Genomic DNA, 19937 nt, shown 5'->3' with positions numbered 1-19937 from the left:
TCAATGCATTAGCTATTTTTACAAGTGTAGGAATTCTGGAGCACTCTTGAGGGGTTCTGAACCTTTAGTAGCTAATATTGGAGTAGGTGTGAGTGTTAGAAATTATTTCTGATCAAAGTGTTAGCACAGCTTTTGTGTGATATGCCAGTGCAGCAGTCTCACAGGTTAACAGAGAGATGTAGTTCACTTTATGACTGCATTTTTATATGTTCTTTGTTATGTATTCCTTTTTCACAGCTGGCTGTCATAATTCTCTTGGCTTCTTACAGATCTTTGTCCATTTTGCACTGATAGAATTTTTCAGAACAAAATGTAGACTTTTTTACTTTTATTCTTAATTAGGTTTTCAGTTGCTTGCTCTGTCTTGCTTTTCAGAACTGAGTCAAATTTCTGTATCTCCAAGGGAAATTAAAAGCATTCTGATTGTTTTTATATTCCCTCATGATTCTTGCAACAAAGAAATATAACATTTATTTTGTGTTATAGACTCTAGGCAGGCACATATAGCTTTTGTAATGTTATTTTTTTTTGCCAAGCAGTGTTGTATTTTTCAGTTAGTGGCATAATTGACAAAAGCTGCATGTAATTTTAAATCAAGTTCTCAATTTATGATTTTTCAGCTACTGTGGGATTCTCTCTGAAGCATGAGTAAAACCCAGCTTAGTTCTGTGATGAGTGTTGAGAGAATTTCCATGGAGAAACCCCACACCTCATTTGCAACAAAACCTGAGTGGTTGTCAAGCTTTCCTCCTTTAGGAATTTTGCATAACCTCGATTAGTCTCAGTAGCAGAGAGAGGGAAGCTGAAACTTAGGATTATCATATTGTCTCAATCCAAATGGTGGATTTGAAATGCAGCTTTAAAAACTTATTTGGACTTGACTTTTTCTGCACAGCAGTGTACTTTGCTGTGTCTCATGGTGTCTGAATTCTTACAGGATTTAAAACACAAGTAAATGTTCGGCTCCTTTAGTTGCAGAGCAAACTCTCTAAATGTAGGCTGAGAAGAATGAAGTGTGAATTGGCAAAGCACTACAGGTTTCTTTGTGCCTTTTCCAGTTTCTTGTGTTTATTCAAGTAGAAGGATTTAGAAGAAATCTAAAATGCTTTATTTTTCTTACTTCTCTTAATCATAGATGATCATTGCAGAATTATAAAAAGTAAAAGCAACAGCTGATATGAGCTCTGGAGTTCCATGTAAAGGTTTCTAAGTAGACTTTAGTGCATGCAAGTAAAATAATATTCAAACCAACCAAGAGATCACAGAACAAAGAAGGAACACAAAAAAAATTATTTATTTTAGGAAAGAGGGAATTATATCTTATTGGAATCTGAACAAGTTTTCATGTTACTTCAGTGTTGGAAGCAGGAAAGAGTGGGATTTGTTGTCCAGGTGATGTAGTTTTCCATGATTAATAATAGTTCTGTGAGTTTACTTCTTTTCCTACAGCTCAGTAGGTATTCTACCTACCTTGGAAGAAGGTCAGATACTTGTAATTTGGGTTTTTTCTTGTTTGAAAAAAACCCAAAACATCTTTTGGTACTTGTCTTGGGATTTATCTTTAGATTCTCTGCAGAAGAAAAGAAATGCTGAAACCAGCAGAACCATTGTAGTAATTATTTATCTAAAAAAAGAATAGAGTTTGTGTTCTGCAGTCCCCCAGAGGAGCACATATAAGATAAACATCTTAGAGAAAAGCAAAGCATTTTGATTTTTGTACAGTTATTGATGTCATGGTTTCTATAACATGTTCAATTCAATTTAGACATCACGATCTTCAAAGAAGGTTCATAATTTTGGGAAGAGATCCAACTCCATAAAGAGAAATCCTAATGCACCAGTTGTCAGAAGAGGCTGGCTCTACAAACAGGTACTCAGACCCTCCTCACCCCCTTCTTTTTTTTTTTTCTCCTCTATTGTGTGGTACAACAGACAACCACTTCTAAAAAATACAATGATATCAATAGCAGAATGAGGCTATAAACTGTGGTCTTCAATTCATTAACTCCTTACTGAATATCTGATACAGATAAGGACATCAGACAAGTAAAGAACATTGGTAGATTATATATATGATTCTCTCTAAAATATCTGAGCAGATGTTGGTAGTAAATAGCTGATTTAATTTCAGGTATGTAGAGATGATGGGACAAAAGGTGTATCACCCAGAATATTGGGGGTTTTAAAGTTTCTTTTGTTGGACTATGCATCCTTGTCTTTTTTCTAAAAGTTACATTTTCAACAAAAAATACGAAGTGGAGCCATTTCTTCATATATTTCACATAGGTATGTCCATTTCCTTAATTCAAAGATAATCATGTTAAAACCAGAGATTATTTTTGGTTTTCCCTTGGAATGTGAATTAATCTGAAGTATGTGCTCTTTAATATTGGGACAGTGTTCTAGCCTGCTGTAAATTTGCTCTTCTGGTTAATATTACAAATCTGTTTTTAAAATCCACCAAGAAACCCTTGAGAACTCATTAATTTAAACTCAGCTGAGACAAATGTGTGTATGTCATTTTGATCTACATTGTCATTTAATGTGCCTACTCAGATAGACTGGAATGACCTGCATAGATTTGAGTGCTGGTGATGAGTCAGTTTTTAAAAACTGCTCAGATAGTAGATCTAGAAGTGTCTGTTTAGTGGAAGATTTTCTCAGTTTTAGACAGTCCTGTGGCCTCTACTCTGAGAGTGAAGAGAATTCTGAGATGTGAATGCTGAGAGTGAAAAAATTCTCACAAAGGTGATTTTGTTGCTGTTTTTTGGGGAACAGGATCACACAATTGGCTTGGTTGGAAGGGACCTCATGATGATCTAACACAATTAGCCAGGCTCAGCTAGAGCAGGGAGTCATGGAAAATAGAATCGTGGGAAATCATGGGTAGGGTCATAGAATCATGGAATATCATGGGCAGGGTCATAGAATCCTGGAATCTCATGGAAGGGACCCATCAGGATCATCAATTCCAACTCCTGGCCCTGCACAGGACACGCCAGAATCACACCATGTGCTTGAGTGTCTTGGGCAGGACTTTGTCCTGCTGGGCTGTGAATCTCCTCACAGATGAAGACTGCACCACAGCCTCTCTGGCAACTTGTGACAGTATTTGAGCATAAAAAGTTCTACCTCTAAGTGCTTAATCCACCTCAGGGCTGGAGATGGTTTATGTAGGAAACCACTTAAATGCTGTGATGTTTGATTGGTGTTTGTTAGAAAAGGTGCTACTGTGTATTTCCATGTTGGAGTAGTCATTGAGAGCCAGTTTAGTCAGTTTTGTCAACAGATATGATCTTCAGAAATGTACAGTGAAAGCTTGTGCAGGTTTCTTTCTGATAGGAAAATAACATTTATGTAATCACAGAGAGTGGCAGTTTTTGTTAAATTCAGGGTGTGCTGTCTCAGTACATGTAGTGATCCTCTTCTGTCATTTTTAAATCTAGAGCCAACTCATTTTTTGGAAGGTATTTACAGTGAACATACTTTTTCTGAATAATGTTTCCTAGCTAATGCTTGGTTTATTCTTTCTTTTTCTTTCAATTCATTTCCCCCACCCCAGAAAGAGCAGAGTTTGAAATAAAGGCTAAAAATTATCCTGACTTTTCTTGGGCTGGCGAACTACCCCAAAAACAAACCCACCTCACAGTTTTTCATTAGAGAATCCCTCTTCTTCCATGTTTCAAAACCTATTTACTACAAGAATATTGCTAATTCACACATACTCTTCTTCTTGGAACAGATTAACATATTTATTAAATCTGATTCTGCCAGGATGTGTGTGCTGCAGTGCTCTGGCTTATTTACACTGCAGCAGTGGTGGCAGTCTTTCATTCTGAGTTGTGTGGTGTAAATTGGTTGTAAGCATAAAAGAAAATTAAAGTGCTGTAGGAAATAAACTTTATTTGGGAAAGAAATTTGCTCTAGATATATGAGTGGTAATAGAAAACAAAGTTCAGCAGAGAGTTCCTACATAAAACAAAAGAGGATGTACGTGAAGTGTTATCTTGCTCTTTAAAAAAAAAGTGTAGGTTTTGGGGTTTTTTACATTAGTTAAACTGTAGATTGTAATCTCTACAATTTATGCCTGGAGAAAAGGAGGCTCAGAGAGGGACTCTCTACAGCTGCCAAAGAGGAGATTGTAGTGAAGTGAGGGCTGGTCTCTTCTCTCAGGTGATAAGACGAAAGGAAACAACCTTAAGTTCTTGGCTGGATATTGGGGAAAAAAAAAAGGGTTGTCAAGCATTGGAACTGGCTGCCCAGGGAAGTGGTGAGGTCACCAACCCTGAAGGTGTAATTAGATGTGTTAATGTGGCACTTGGGGACCTGGTTTAGTGGTGGACCTGGCATTGCTGGTATCAGCTGGACTCGATGAGCTAAAGGGCCTTTTCCAACCCCAACAATTCCATGATTCCTCTTCACCTCAGGATTCCTGGGTCACAGCGTTTGTTTGCAGTGACTGCTCAGGATGAGAAGTCAATTACTTAAAACAGCCAAGAAATTGAGCTGGCAGCACACACAGCACAGTTGTGTGTTGAGTTTTTATCTTCTTTTTGCCAAGGTTGGGATTAAATCGCGAGAGAGAATTTCTCATCGGGACTTAGATGTTCATTAGTTCTTATCTCTGTCACAGTCTCTCAAACCCTGAGTTCTACAGCACTTCACTCTAACAAACTAAAAATGGAGCCCTATCTCCCTCTCTACAAGGCCTTTTTAAGGATACACTGTACAATTAAAAAATGGCACCTCAGTTATTTTCACTTTTAACCGAACAACCAACCACCCATTCCCTGCAATGGGGACTTTTTTATCCAATTACACAAAACCACCCAAACCCATGGAGAAGAAGAAGAAGGACCAACCTCCACCCTAAAACTTCCATCTTGCTTTATGTATATTAGTACATTCTAAAACCTAAACCTTATTACTTAATCTAAAACCTGTGATATTACACACTTCTGTTCAAACTCCACACCCACAATCCCAGTTCTCTCATTCCATTTTGGAAGCCTTCTCAGGCCAATGCAGTGTTCTTTTGGGGGTCAGTGGCTGGCAGCACAGAAAGTCTGAAATTGTCAGTATCCAGGGTTCCAGCAGCTGTGCAGTGCCTGGTTTGTGCTGGGAGCCAGAGCTGTCCCCATGTGTGTTTTCTGACCTGGCCCCTGTGATTCCTGCAGGACAGCACTGGGATGAAGCTGTGGAAGAAACGCTGGTTTGTGCTCTCAGATCTGTGTCTCTTCTACTACAGAGGTGAGTTCAGCTCCTTTGCTAATTTTGCTGGGAACGGATAAATTTTGACACACCAGTCAAATGTAAGAAATAAGCTGCTGCTTAACATAATGGATTAAAATAGTTGTATAGCTGTCAATATCCAGGCCTGCTACTCTTATCTTTCTTCTTTATTTCTTTCTTTCTTAATTACCAGTTTCACATAATTGCTTCCTGCCTGCCAGGCTGTGCTCAAGGGGCAAGCCCATTCATAGCCACCTCTGTTACTAAATTCTGGGTTGTAGTTTTTCTCACTGCTTCTGTTGCTAGAAACTGAATATGTCAGGTTAAATCTGATTTTTATGTGAGTTAAGTAGCTGAAATGGGGATAGGGAAGGGATATAGTGCAGGGAAGCTGAAACTCTGCTTTTAGAATGATAAAGAGCATCTATATGCCTTTGGGAACTCTAATCAGTGTTCATGAATACTTATAAAATGGAACATTGTCCATTTCCATATGAGTAGAAGTCTCTGCTGTATTTTGGAACAAAAGAATCTGTTAGTAACCTCATGTAGCTAGATCAGACGTATTTTACATGGAAAAATTAGCTGCTTCTCATTCTAGTCTGGAGTTACATGGGTTAGTGATCCCTTCAGCACTGCAGATTATGAGCTGGAGTGCTCCTCCACAAACAAATGGACTTGGGCACAGGGAAGCATGGACAATCCTACAATAAAGTGTACATGTTAGTTTAAAGGAGACTGAGTGTGAGGAGGATTGTAGAGCATGGCAAAATAGAGGAATGTAAACAGGGCCACCTGCAGCCTTAACTGAGGGTGAAGGGGATCAAACGGTTCCAAGTTGAGATGAAACTTTGGAATTGGTAGGACTGGTGCTGATGCTGAAAGCAGAGACTGATGAATTTCAAATGATGTTCTCTGAAAGTGCAGCATGGATCCAGTCAAAGACAAACCGGGTCTGAAACAAAAGCTCTGTTTGCAACTGGTTTAGTTAGCAAATTCTGAATTATTCAAATATGATCATGAGGCTTTGTTTCTCTACCCCAAGTGGGTCAAAGTCACATTCCAGTTATGAAGGCGTCAACTGACTGGTACAGATACACTGTGGTTACCTAAGTGGTCATTACATACTCTGTGCTTTTTCCAGGTTTATTTTAAACCTCTCTTCAGGCTCCTTCTTCAAAAAGTTGTAAAAAAGTGCTACATTATAGCTGCCTTAAGAACAGATTAAGTTGACAAAATTCCTGTGCAGCTTAAATTCAAAATAAAACAAAGCAATAAGCAAAACCAGCAACAAGTAAAATAAATATAAACAGCTGAGTAATCTTTTTATTTTCTACATGGCCCAACATTCTGAAATACAAGCGGAATAGTCTAAATTGTTTTTGTGATAAATGCAGCTTTTAGCTATCACTCACTAGAAAGTAGTTAAAACTGTTAAAATGGAATTAAATGTATGCAGTGATAGTCCAAAATCTATTAGAAGTGGCTGATAAAATATAAAAAGCTCTTACTCTAAACCCTTTTATGTTTTGGTTAATTCTGTCTCAGGTAGTGAAAAAATAGGAAAGGGAGGGTCCTGCACTTGCTCCCAGATCAAACCACAGACCTGTTTGTGGTTGTGCAGTTGTGGTTGTTGGGTTTCTTTGGTTTTGTTAGTAAATCTTACTAAATTTCCAGAATTGTGTTACAGTGTTAGCATCTGAAATCCAATTTATAGATCAAAAGAAAAATTGTGTCATAGTATTTTCTCACAGCTTAGAGAATATTCTTTTTCTGTTCTGCCAAGGCATGAAGAGCCATCCACTTTCATATTGGAAGGTTGTTGTTGGCATGAATAAAAGTTCTTAGGACTGGACAGAAGATTTGCTGCTTTTCTTGTGTACTTTCATACACAGCACACCAGTAAAGATAATATGGGCCAGTGGCATGTGTAGATAAAAGCAAACTTGATAGGGAACAGATTTTAAAAATGTGGAGCTGGAATGTGGCAGCATGTCTTTAACAAAGACCAAAGTGCTCCAGACATGCAGCTGTTCACTGGAACAGAAATGCTGAATGCTGTTATGTGGCACTAGTGGGGGTTTACCCAGTCATCAGTCAAAATATGATCTAGGAAAAGAGAAGTTTTCCCCCAAACAGAAGTCCAAATAAAGTAAACCCCAATATTTGCCATATGTGTTCAGGGACAGGGCACATTTTTGTGTGTGACTAGAAAAATATTTGAAGGGAAGGGTGGAATGGTTTCAGTCGTATTTAAAGGTGCTGCTGAGTTCCTGGAAGTCAATCCACTCCATTTCTTTTCTGCCTTATCATAGGAATGAATTTATGCTCAGCTGTGCAATTAAACAACTATCCCAGAAAGCACAGTTTTTAGATCTAATCTGTCATGGGATAGTAAGGTGGCTGGGCACAACTTTCCCCATATAACTCAAATGAAGGTTCTGATTGAAATTTTGCAATGCCTGTTTTCATCTGAATTTCATCGTTTTAGTGTGGGCACTATCTTCAACTGAGAGAAGTTTTATGGGGGACAGTCTCTAAGAGAGTGGTTGTGAATAGAAATTCTGTTCATGAAATACAATTAAGACAGACTTTATGAATTGCATCCAATTATTCTTTTATTAAAGTATAATTGGATTTAAAAACTGGTTGTGGCTTTCAATTAAAATGTCATTTTTTTATTATGATCTGTTGATCTAAAATGTTATGTAAAACAAGGCTCTGGGAAAAGGGTATTTGTTTTGGGGGAGAGCTTTTTTTTACAAATTATCTGAAACGTGTGCGTTCTTACAAATGGAAGGTAATTGAGTGTAAACTCTTTGTGGGAATTATAATGATAATTCATAATTAAATATTATAATGGGGATTATGTAGCATAATATGCCTGGGATCAGAAGAAGAATGTGCACATTTTCTCTGAAATGCCAGCAGTCATGAGCAGTGTTTTTAACCACTTGTGCTGTCAGAGGTGTTTTTAGTGAGCAGGCAGTAGATGTGTGCTGCTCTGTCTCGGGGTCTCTGTGGTCGAGATAACCCCAAGGTATCAGAAAGTCTCTTTTTCCCAGCCCAGCAATCAAAGGAGGAGTCAGGATTCCTCAGTTCTGCTTTTCAAGGTTGTTTATTTGCACTTATCCATTACATTCTTTCTCTGACCAGCTGAGATCTGTCCAGCAGGTCGGGTTGAGGCACAATGACCGCCCTCAGGGCAATGTTAACTTTTTATACTAAAAGCTACATTCACTTTATTTACAATAATTTTCCAATACCTATCACCTGTGTTAGTCTGTCTCTACTCTAAGCCAATCCAAAAGTGCCACCATCACACAGAAGATGAAGGCTAAGGAGAAGAAAGAGGATGAACAAGGCATGCCCAAATCCCTCCCTCCATCTTGCCTTCTGAACCCCCATTCTAAAAACCCCAAAATTCTACTTTTCCACCTTGTGACAAATTAACTGCCATTCTACTTAAATTTTCATGGCTTGTAAATCTTCACACAAAGTTGGTAATTGGTTAAAATCAAAGGCACAGGTGTCTTTGGCTTTGTGCCAGGGTCTCTGAGCTCCTTGCCAGGGGCTTGAGCCATCCAGGGCAGCCAGAGCAATGTCCTGGCTTCCAACATTTCTGGTTCTTATCACTGAATTAGGGGCTTGACTTCCACTTACTCTTCACAGTTAGTCTGGGTTTCTGGTTCTTGATGCATTCTCCTCTGAGCTAAACTCCCTGCTCGTGCTCCTGTGTGGCTGAAGGAGTTTAATGAAGTGTCAGAATGCAATGTTTTGTGTCCAAGGAGCACAATATTGTGTCCAAGGGCCATTTTCTAATGCCAGTGTGCATCCCCAGATGAGAAGGAAGAAGGGATCCTGGGGAGCATACTTCTGCCCAGTTTCCAGATATCTGTGCTGTCTGCTGAGGACCACATCAACCGCAAATTCGCCTTCAAGGTGAGGGGAGCAGCCTTGCCATCTGATTTTATGTCTGAAAGCACATGAGCCTGGTCACAAAAGCTCATTTTACTGAGTTGTTAATAGTAAATTAGTAAATAATACATAGTAAATAGTAAATAATACATTTGTACCCTGGTTAGTTTCTTTAGTTCTGGATCTATATTATATAATCACATTCTCCGTTCTCTGTAAGAAATGCCTGGATGACTTCTCAGAACAGATGTATCAAAGTTTCTTTTATTAGAATTTGAATGGTTGTTAATAAAATAAAGTATATTAATAATAAGTAAACATGGCCATAAACCCTTTTTGGATGTTAGAAATTTCCCCGTCCTAGTAGGGAGAAGGTGTCATCACTCACAAAAATTCTTTTTCTTCTTAAAATCTACTCTTGAAATTGCCCTCTCTTCTACATTTGAAGACTTCTCAGAACAGATGTGTGGAAGTTTCTTTTATTAGCATTTGCATTGATTGACAAACAGCTTCTGAGCTTGATTTTTTGCATAATAGAGTAGCAAAAGTTTCAAGTGCTTAGCCTGATGTCACTATAGACAGAATTACTAGAATGGGGAAATGGATGGATAACACTCAACTGGTAGGATTTATTTTTTTTGTAGTTCATGGGTCTTAAAACCTCTGTGGTGAATTATAATTTAGAATTATAAACCAGCATCTGCAGCTGAATTTATCCCATTAATGAAAGTTCATTCATTATTTAATACAAAGTATTTTTGCACATAAATAAAAATAAGAACTTATTATCACTTAAATCATGATATTACATGAATCACTCTTAGCAATGTTTCGTGACAATCTTAAATCATTATATAAATTACTAAGCATTTTGTCCTGACTTTTTCTTGTTGTTGTTTTATGAGCTCCTTTTGGCACTTTGTTTGGTCTCCTAACCAAGACATCATTTATTTACTATGGTAAGTACAAATTAAAACCTACTGTATCATTCAGACTGCCAAAATCTATGCTAAAATCTTATTTATAAGAATTATATTCATCTACATTAATGAATGCTCAATATCATTTTAGTAGATTGAAGAAATTTAAGGGCTTTTTGTTTAATGTATTAATGAAGAAGCGGCTGTGATTGAAAACCACAGGCAGTTATTTTGAAAATATGAATGCAGTGACCAAGAAACACTGTAGTGTTCCTTTTGATTTTTTTTTCTGAGTATATTATTTGAAGAAATCTTCTTAGATAAAGCATTAGAGTGAATATGCAGTAACAATATTTGCCTCTCTTCTTTTACAGAATCTTACATTTTTATTGCAATGACCATGTCATTTCCAATCAGGCAGCTCATCCAAACATGAGGACCTATTATTTCTGCACAGATACAGGGAAGGAAATGGAGTTGTGGATGAAAGCCATGATAGATGCAGCACTTGTGCAAACAGAGCCTGTGAAAAGGTACTGTGGATTGACAGAACAGTGGGGATAGTGTTGTTTCTCTTGCTTAGTTTGATTTGTTTAATGATAAAATAGAATGTAAATTGGCTGAAGTGATTTCTCCTTATATTGAAGACGCCTTAGTAACTGGACAGTGTTGGATAAAATTTTGAAGTAGCAAAAATAATCTAAGTTCAGTTCTGAATATTGGTTGTCAGGAGCTAGAAGGAAAAAAAATGAACTACCCCTCTAGCCAGTGGCATGGGAAGAAGTGCAATGACAAATTCTGTGTGCAGGCATGTTTGACTTCCCTGCCCTCCTCACTGAATAGCAACAGCAGCTCAACTGGTGGCAGCCTTGGGCTTAAAGCTGTCACAGTCCTCAAATTCACAGCTGGAGTTTCTGGCTAAATTAACCACTTGTACCTGTGGGCAACCGGTGGGGAGCCATTCTTGTTCATCATTAAGCTGTCACCAAATTTATGCTTACCTGATCTGGAGCCTCACCTTCCTGTGCCTGTGTGTTGACAGTGAAAAGCAAATTACAGCCAGGAGCTTTGTGCTCTCAGACTGAGCCCTGTCTGCTGCTGTCTCTCCAGTGAGAGTCATTTGCTCTCAGAGTGTGGTCCCTAGGGTCAGCTCCCTGGCATCTGTAATGGAAACCTCATCAATTGAAAGTTTAAAAGCTCCTCGTTATTGACAGCGCAAAAGTTATTGCTGATGGCTGCTGTCACTTGATCTGTTCTCCACTCCCTTAGTTCCTGCTACCCTGGAGCTAAATAAAGTCAGCAATGCTGAGCAACTCTGAGTTTAAAAAAGTAACAGACAAATCTCATGGACACAGGTACGAGAGAAGTTTAGTAGTAATAAACTTTATCTGAAAAAATGGGTTTGTATTGGAGATACGATGGTAATTTACATATGGAGAAATTATTAAACCAAATCAAACCCACTTCACTTCAACCAAAAATCACATATCAATTGTATAAACACTTTGTAGAGGAACAAAACTGAAGGGAGGTCATTCTCAATCTTCTTCTGAACTGGTGAAATGACCTTCATTTGATATTTGCAGTACTGTGAATATCTGCCTGGATATCACAGGCAGAACAGGCTTGCCAGCAGCCAAACAGTTGTCAGAAAAGCAACTTATATAACACCATCTTGTTGTTTTGATTCAGGCAAGAAACCTCAGAATGAAACAGAAGTAGATGTGACCTCTTTGAGAACTTTGTTGGTAGCCTTGAAATAATTACTTCAGAGAAAATAGATTTCAAGACCAAGTCTCAAAGAAGTTAAAAATCTGTTAGCTATAATAAGGAAGAAAACCCTTAAGACATCTGTTTTCTAAAGAATCCATCTTTTGGCTGTTTTTTAAGTTCTTAAAATGAAACATAGCAGGATATGATCTTATGTAGAAGAAATACTGTTCCTTCCCTGTAAAAATCTGTTAAGTATTAAGTGTCTTATTACCTCATCTCTAAGTAACCTGAAGTTTGGCATAGATGGAGTTTAAGCATAAATGGTTTTAGTTCAGTCAAATTTGGCAGTGCTTTTGTTATTGAGTTCTGTTTTTTTTTAGAAGTCCTGGCATTGCACTGAATACAGTTTTCATTAACAGACTGGATACTTGCAATACAATAAATGAGTAATTAGGAACTTACTTTCTTAAATATTCATGTAAAGTAATGTTGGGCCACTGTTAATTGCCTGTTCATATAAAAAGCCCAGTGATAATTCAGGAGCTTTTTGCAGTATAATTCTTTAAACCTAGAAATCAAGACACTCCACTGCTTGTGGTACTCTGGAAATCATATCCAACTGTCTGTTAAACAGAATCTTTTCAATAATTTTAGCACATTTTTTGTGTCTGTTTTTCTGGAGATGTGAGTTCCTTGGAGAGGATAAAGAGAAAAGGAATATTTAAAACATTAAGTTAGTGGGAGGGAAGGGGTGTTGCAAGTTTTTTATAAACTCTTATTTTCCACAAATAGTTAGCCATGTAAACCACAAATGAGATAGTGAAGTGAGAAAGTCAAAATGTACCCATTTCTCTTAGAACTGGTCTTTATTAGCAGCAGAAATGTTCCCTTCTGATGTTTAGCTGCAGGGAAGGACAAACAGTATTTGGCCCTATTGACTGAACTGTAATTATTCCTTTCTAAACAGTTTTGATTTTACCTAGATAGTGCATTCAAGTTTAATAATGTACTGAGAGGCCTATTAAAATAATTAATCCAAGTGCTGTAGTCAGTGAGGAGCTGTAGAAGCTTATGACTCAAAATATGATCTCAAACCCCCTCTCTGGGTGCTTGCCTGTGTTTGTAGATGATAGTGTCCACCAACACAGTGATTTACCATTTTACCCTAAATGCTGATTCTCTGCTCTCCCAGGTTTGAGTGCCATTTTCTGTCCTTTCACTGTCACCTTGTGTGCTGCAGCCTTTGTTTCTCCTCAGTGATGCAGCATGTACTAAGAAAAGATTGCTTTTTTTTCCCTCCTGGGGTAGTTACTTTCCCTGAACAGCATAAGCCAGGCTGCCAAAAAAGCACTTGTTAGCATAGAGACATCCACAGTGGGGGCTGACTGACGTCAGTGTGCTTGGGAAAAATGGCTTTTCCTTCTCAGATGCCTCTGCCTAGCTTTGTTAAATCACAGCCCTCCTGTCCATCTGATCATTAATCACATGCTCCCCCCTCTCCAACCCGTTCAGAATTACTTCTTTATATAAACCAGCATAAAATAGTACTTCTCCTGTACTGCATATTGTACATATGATTCCTTTTTGGTTGCAGAAATATATAAATTGCATTCAGCATATGCTGAAAGACCCATGTTCAATGCTCATTCTCTTCCTCTATCCCTATCCCATCCTCAAATAGCCTGCCAGCTTTGTTGAATATGTCTTTGAGAACTAGCTATAAATATGGAGCCAAATATACATATGGATTTAGGTTTCTTACATTTGTTTCTGATAATTTCTCCCCATATGGATCCTTCAGTGTGGAAAGAGATCCCTTGCTCACTCAGAATTGGCTGATTTGGTTCCACCAAGTTGAGAGAGCCCAGCAGGCTGTTTGAATGTCAGTGCTGCAGCCTCTACACCATCCCAAGGAGTGTCAAATGTAAATGTTTGGCTCTGTATAACCATAGTAATGAGGGGTACAGCATGAGGCTGCATGGAAAAACAATTCTGTGATTTTGGGAGTTGCTGGTTTTTAATTAAAACACAGTGGAAAGTATGAGAGTGTGAATTGAGCACAGTGCCAAGGCTTGACTTTGCCACATATATAATGAGTGTCCTAGAGATGCCACTCTCCCTCTCCACCATGGATTTTCCACCTTTTCCTGTGCTCTAAAGCCACCTGAGAAAGATTTATAATAAATTTTATATAATGGGGTAGGTGGTGCTATTGAGGCACACTGCAAATATTAATGCCCACGTTCAGGATTATTTGCAAGGTAGTCTTTATATCCATTTGTAAACTCCAGAGTGCTGCCTGAAAACTGAATTCTTAACACCCTTTTTTTTTACTTGATAATTGTGGGAAATGGACTTTTTAATTCACATTCCTGTTGGGAAAATCCTTTGGTTTCTGGTAGAACACTGGCTGGTGCAGTTTTGAGGTGGGAGTGAGGAGGTGATCATTTTCTTTTCCATCACCTTGAGAAGGAACCTAGGCACAGATGTTTGGTCTTGAGAGGATCTTGGGTGGGGGGAAATAAATGGCTTTTTTCACAATGGGATAAGCAATAATGCTTACAGCTGTGTGTGCAGTCAGTCTTCTTGTGCTCCTGGTAAGTTGTGTGTGTAATAGCCTTTTTACAGACACTTGAACTGGATGCAGTTATAAAGATGAATAATGCATTTTTTTTTAAAAAGTTGCAAAACAAAAAGTTAATTCAACATCCTCTTAAAATAAAGCGTTGTTCTTAGTTTGGTTTTATACAGAGATGTAATCTTAAGAAATTATATCTCTTCCTCTTCTTTCCTCCCATAGCAAAAAATGCAGAGCAAAACATTTTAAAGTAGTGGGGTTATTTTTCTAGTGAGCTAAACCCAAAAGTCACTTTTTGAGCTGAAATTGAAATTCTGGTCCTCCCAGTATGGCAAAAGATAGAGCTCTTGACATTTTGAAATTTTAAAAAGAAGATCACTAATAGAACTGCATACATTGAGTGCTTGTGTAAATACTGTAAAGCAGTAGCAATTCCAAAAATATCATTATTTCTGCGGTACAGTTCCTTAAGTCAGCAGCTATTTCCCCCTAAAATTGGAAAAAGCCACAGTCATTTTCTGCAAAATGTGTGCCAGCCAAAGTGATAACACACCAGAGAAACCTAATTGATACCAGTGACCATGAAAAGCCATTTGCTTTCTTGAAAGGAGCTCATTATATGCTAAATTCAGCAGTGTTGTGAATCACAAGCTGACTTTGAAAACCATCTGAATTTCAGGCTGTTGACATTTGGAAGCTGTAGCTCTTGGAGAGACACTGAATATTTTCACCCCTTGAATTTTCAGCCCTCCAGGAGCTGAGCATCCTCTTTTTTCAGGCTCTGGCTTTATTTCCTGTTGTGCATGTGTTTTCTAGGGGTTTAATTGACTGTTGTGAATTTTAAATAAATGACCTCATGTTACAATTGTTTTTAAAACAGCAAATAAAGAGAAAAGTGTAGAAGAAAACAATACTCACACTTGCCAACCAGAAAAACCCCAAATCAACCAACCAAAAACCAAACCAACCAAGCACTACCACAAATCCCCAAACAAAATTAAAAACAAAAGAAAAAGAAGACCAAAACAGCAGCAACAAAACCCCCCAACCTCTCCTTGATCATTGTGAAAATGTCCTGGTTCTTTCTCTCAAAGTCAAGATATTGTTGTAAAATATATGGTCAGGGGTTCACTGAAATAACTTCCAATTTTTTATTACTATTTGTAAGGAACATTTTTTTCATATTATAACTTGTCGTATGTTCCCTTCCAGAATAGAAAAGTTCACTGTTGAAAATACATCACCTCGAGAGGCAAATAACATTTCAAACCATCGGGTGCTAATTAAGCCAGAGGCACAAAACAACCAGAAGAACAGAGAAGTGAACAAAAACGAGGAGAAGAAAGCTTTGGAAGCCGAAAAATACGGATTCCAGAAAGTTGGGCAAGACAGACCGTTGACAAAAATCAACAGTGTGAAGCTGAACGCTTTGGGGTCCGAGTACAGGACTTTGCCCATAAGCACAATTCCAGGTGGGCACTTCAGGCCTGTCCATTTGAATGGATCTGAGAGTAAATCCATGGGAGTTGTGCTGGCAGATGTCGGGGATGGAGCCCATCACAACGCCGAGTCCGAGCGGGTCATGCAGAGAACCAATTCCATGCTGCAGCTGGAGCAGTGGATTAAAATCCAGAGGGGGAAAGGACAAGAGGAGGAGACAAGGGGGTGAGTACTGGGTAATTTTATTTTTAGACTTTCTACTAAATAATGCATTTGTACCCTGGTTAGTTTCTGTCATTCTGGATCTACATTATATAATCGCATTCTTCATTCTCTAAGAAGTGCCTGGGTGACTTCTCATAACAGATGTATGAGAGTTTCTTTTATTAGAATTTGAATGGTTATTAATAAACTAAACTATATTAATAATAAATAAAAATGGCCATAAACCCTTTTTGAATATGAGAAATTTCCCTGCCCTAGCAAGGAAGAGATGTCATCACTCACAAAAATTCTTTTTCCTCTTAAAATCTCTTCTTGAAATTGCCCTCACTTCTGCATTTGAGAACTTCTCAGAACAGATGTGTGGAAGTTTCTTTTATTAGAATTTGAATGGTTATTAATAAACTAAAGTATATTAATAATAAATAAACCCTTATAAACCCTTAAGCTTGGCCATAAACCCTTTTAGGGTGTGAGAAATTTCCCTGTCCTAGCAGGGAGAAGGTGTCATCACTCACAAAATTCTTTCTCCTCTTAAAATCTGTTCCTGAGGTTGTCCTCACTTTGCATTTGAGAACTTCTCAGAACAGATGTGTGGAAGTTTCTTTTATTGGCATTTGAATTATTATTAATAAAGTATATTAATAACTCAATAAATTAAAATGGCCAGAAACTCTTTTTGGGTGTTGGAAATTTCCTTGTCCTATCAGGGAAAATATGTCATCAGTCATAAAAATGTGTTTTTGAAATTGCCCTCTTCTGTATTTTTTGCTCGCAAGGTCTTGTAATAATATTTTATTTTAAATTCTTTTTTAAAAAATATTCCTGGGCGCTTTTAAACTTTAAACCAGATTTAAATGAAGAGAGGAAGAGAAGATTTATCTAAAAATAAGGCACAGAATCTAACTTGATGCTTAAAGCTTCTCTTCTCATGAAATTAGCTATCAGCCAGTTATAATATTGAGCTCTAGTGCTTATTCATGAAGCTTTAAAGCGATGTGTGAATGATTAGCAATATTGAATGTCGTGCCAATAGCAATTTCTCTGTCTGAGAAGTGTAGGGACGTTGCTTCCAGGCTGCCTTACAGACAAGCAGCTCCAGCAGGAAAATGCAAAAGGTTTTTTATATTACATTTGATAGGAAGTATGGAGATGCTATCACAGGAGATACTTCGAAGGGCTGGAAATGAAGGATTTTGTGTATAGATGGATGGCAGAGCAGAGCTTAAGATAAACCAAGTTCAGAAAATGTGTTTTCCCCACAAATTTTGAGATAGTACCTGGGGGCTTCTCAGTTTTTGCAAAATCTTGAAACATTTCCATGAACTTGGCTTCTACTTGCCAAGGTTGAACATTTCCTCCCTGCTTTTAGCCTTTCATTACATAGAATTAGAAATTGTTAATGTGGTGTTTCATGAAATAATCATCATAAGTAGTTTGATCAAGTTTGAACTTGCAATACAGACAGGGACTTGCACACCCTGACATTAATCTTATTATTCAAACTTGCATAGTGAGAACTCAGAAGGCTCTTTGATGCAGTTAATATTTTTAATTGGACTTCAAAACTTGCAACCAAACAGAAGAAGCTAGAATAGATGTGCTATTTTTCAGTTCTGAATAAGTATAAAAACACTAAAACTGATTTCATAGTGAGAATCAAATAGAGGGAAGTGCTATTAACAATATGTTACTAATTAACAATATTTTATTCCTGCGTACAGGGAACACTAGTTTGCCTAGATAAGGGTGGCACTGATATTATAAATGCTTTCAAAAGCAGTTCTACAAAAAAGTGGCAAACTGAAGGAGAATTTGCCTTGCGCTATCTTTTTTGCTTTGCATGGAGACAGCCTTGAATAATGATCCTAATTTCTGATGTATATAGTGATGTCTTTTAAACAGGGCTTCATTTAAATTTAAAATTTTATTTTTGTTCAGGTTGCCAGTTTATGGCTGGAGACAGAAATTTAAGTAGAATCAAAGTTGGTGAATGAGAGTAGAAAAAAGTCTGGTTTATGCTAAAGCTTAAGGTTGGGAGAGGATCCTAAGGCTGTTTAAGACTTGTAAAACTCATAACTATAATTTTTTAAAAAAGTAGTCTTTACTTAATGGGGGAAAGTTGCTGACTCTCCACCAAGCTGCTTTCCAGTGCATCTGTATTATTGTGTCTGCTTTACAGAAATCGTGGAGCACCCAACTGAGTATATCTGTTGTGAAAAAATTGGGACAAATTCTAAGATGTCAACAAAGATGTTCAATTAAATGACTATATATAAAAGAAAAGAGGATCTCTTAGCTGTCCTTAATATAGAGTGAAAAATGTTCACTATACAGCTACTAATTTTTTAGAGGAACAGGCTGACCACTCAGTAGTTTGATTGCCCAAAAAAGTAATGAGAATGACAGCAATGTAGATTTTAATTCTTGAAGCTGTTATCTGTTGTTTCCATGGATCTAGACATCTAGTTTGGCAAAAGCCACATGAATAAACTGCTGCCTTAAGGAAGGCAAACCTTTTTAAAAACAAAAATAAATGTGGTTTGAATAAAAAATAAACACATTCCACTTTGGTATAATTTTATTGAATTTTGCAGAAGTCAGTTATGAAAAAAATATGTTTTTCACAAAAGTAGTTTACTTGAGTGTCCTTTCACAAATGTGAAAAAATACAGAAGGGTTGTTTGGTACTAAGGGATTCTTTTTGTTACCCCAGGATGTGAGCTTGTCTCTCCTGCCTTGCCTATATAAAATTCATCCAAAATAATAAATGCCTGCAATGAAACTCCAGGTATCCATCTTCACTCTGCCACCCTTTCTTGATTCTTACATGGAAGTTCTGTATTTGGGGCCAGCTGGTATTTGTGTTCATTAGGATGAGGGGCTGTTTTGAGGTTTCAATATGAGGATATTCTCAGCATTGCAGCACTGAGCCTCTGAAGGCCTAGCAGCGAAGTTGCTTTCCCGGTGTGTTGGTTTGAGAGCCAGGTGTCTGCTGAGGAAGGCAGGAGCCTCCCTTGAAATGGAATATGTAAACTCTGAATGATAATAATTTGAAATTAAGGGGCTCTCAGGCAAAGATATGGGAATAGGAATAACAGTTCTTTATTAGGAAAATTAAATTACAGATACAATAGTACAAAAGAAAAAGAGCCAGAACATGAGATGGCACCCTGTGTGTCAGGGGGTGTCCCAGTCCCATCCAATGGGGGCTCAGCCCTCCTGCAGTGCCAGCTGTGGCTCTGCTGCATCAGGGATCCTGCACAAGGGGGGAGTTTTCCTCTGCAGCTCGGGGCTGCTGGAGATGGGCCTGGGCTCCCTCTGGAAATCCAGTGGAAAGGCTGTGCTGGTGTCCCAACCCTCAGATTGGATCCAGGTAGGAATGCTTGGCTCCTCCCCTGGGCGGAGCATCTCCCCATGGGATGCTGGGATTGGATCAGCCCTGCAGGGACACTCACTGGCCATGGACAGAAGATAAATAATAATTAATGGCCTATGAACAGAAGAGATCTCCTGGAGGGAGGATTGGCTGTGGGAGAGATAAAGAAAACTGCCCAATGGACAGAAGAGAGTTGTTCCACCTCTAACAGATGGCAATAGAATGCACACCTCCAGGCACATCTTAAGTTTCCAACCTAAGACACATAAATAGTCCAACTCAGACACCAGAACCACTGTTGCTACCCAAGAGACCACCTCTCAAGGTGTCTGTAAACACATGTGGAAGACTCTTTCTCATATGGGAGCAATTATAAGGAGCTATTTATGATGGCAGCTGCAGAAATATTTTGCAGCCTCAGACCCAGCTGCAGCAGTCTCCCCTTGTGTGCAGGGCAGCTGGAAGCTGCAGTTCTGTCTGGAGTTGGGGTTTGGGCTTGACTGGAATGACATTTTTGCAAGTATCAACAGGACAT

At 38.2% G+C, this 19937-nt stretch overlaps 1 protein-coding gene across 21 annotated transcripts in view; it reads left to right on the top strand.

Annotated features, from left to right (window-relative positions):
• PLEKHA5 (pleckstrin homology domain containing A5) overlaps positions 1-19937 on the top strand; it is a 155451-nt gene that overhangs the window by 95510 nt on the left and 40004 nt on the right. For all 21 annotated transcript variants that reach the window (XR_010442988.1, XR_010442986.1, XM_064734961.1 and 18 more), the window contains 5 exons: positions 1766-1870; positions 5178-5250; positions 9074-9174; positions 10488-10603; positions 15574-16026. Coding sequence is in view for 19 of the 21 variants with exons in the window: in XM_064734961.1 (XP_064591031.1) it covers positions 1766-1870; positions 5178-5250; positions 9074-9174; positions 10488-10603; positions 15574-16026 (848 nt within the window). In the remaining 2 variants the exon portion in view is untranslated. The remainder of the gene's footprint in view (positions 1-1765; positions 1871-5177; positions 5251-9073; positions 9175-10487; positions 10604-15573; positions 16027-19937) is intronic.

Source organism: Zonotrichia leucophrys, chromosome 1A, assembly GCF_028769735.1.
Source record: "Zonotrichia leucophrys gambelii isolate GWCS_2022_RI chromosome 1A, RI_Zleu_2.0, whole genome shotgun sequence".
Lineage (NCBI taxonomy): Eukaryota > Metazoa > Chordata > Aves > Passeriformes > Passerellidae > Zonotrichia > Zonotrichia leucophrys.
This window is presented reverse-complemented; position numbering and strand designations above follow the sequence as displayed.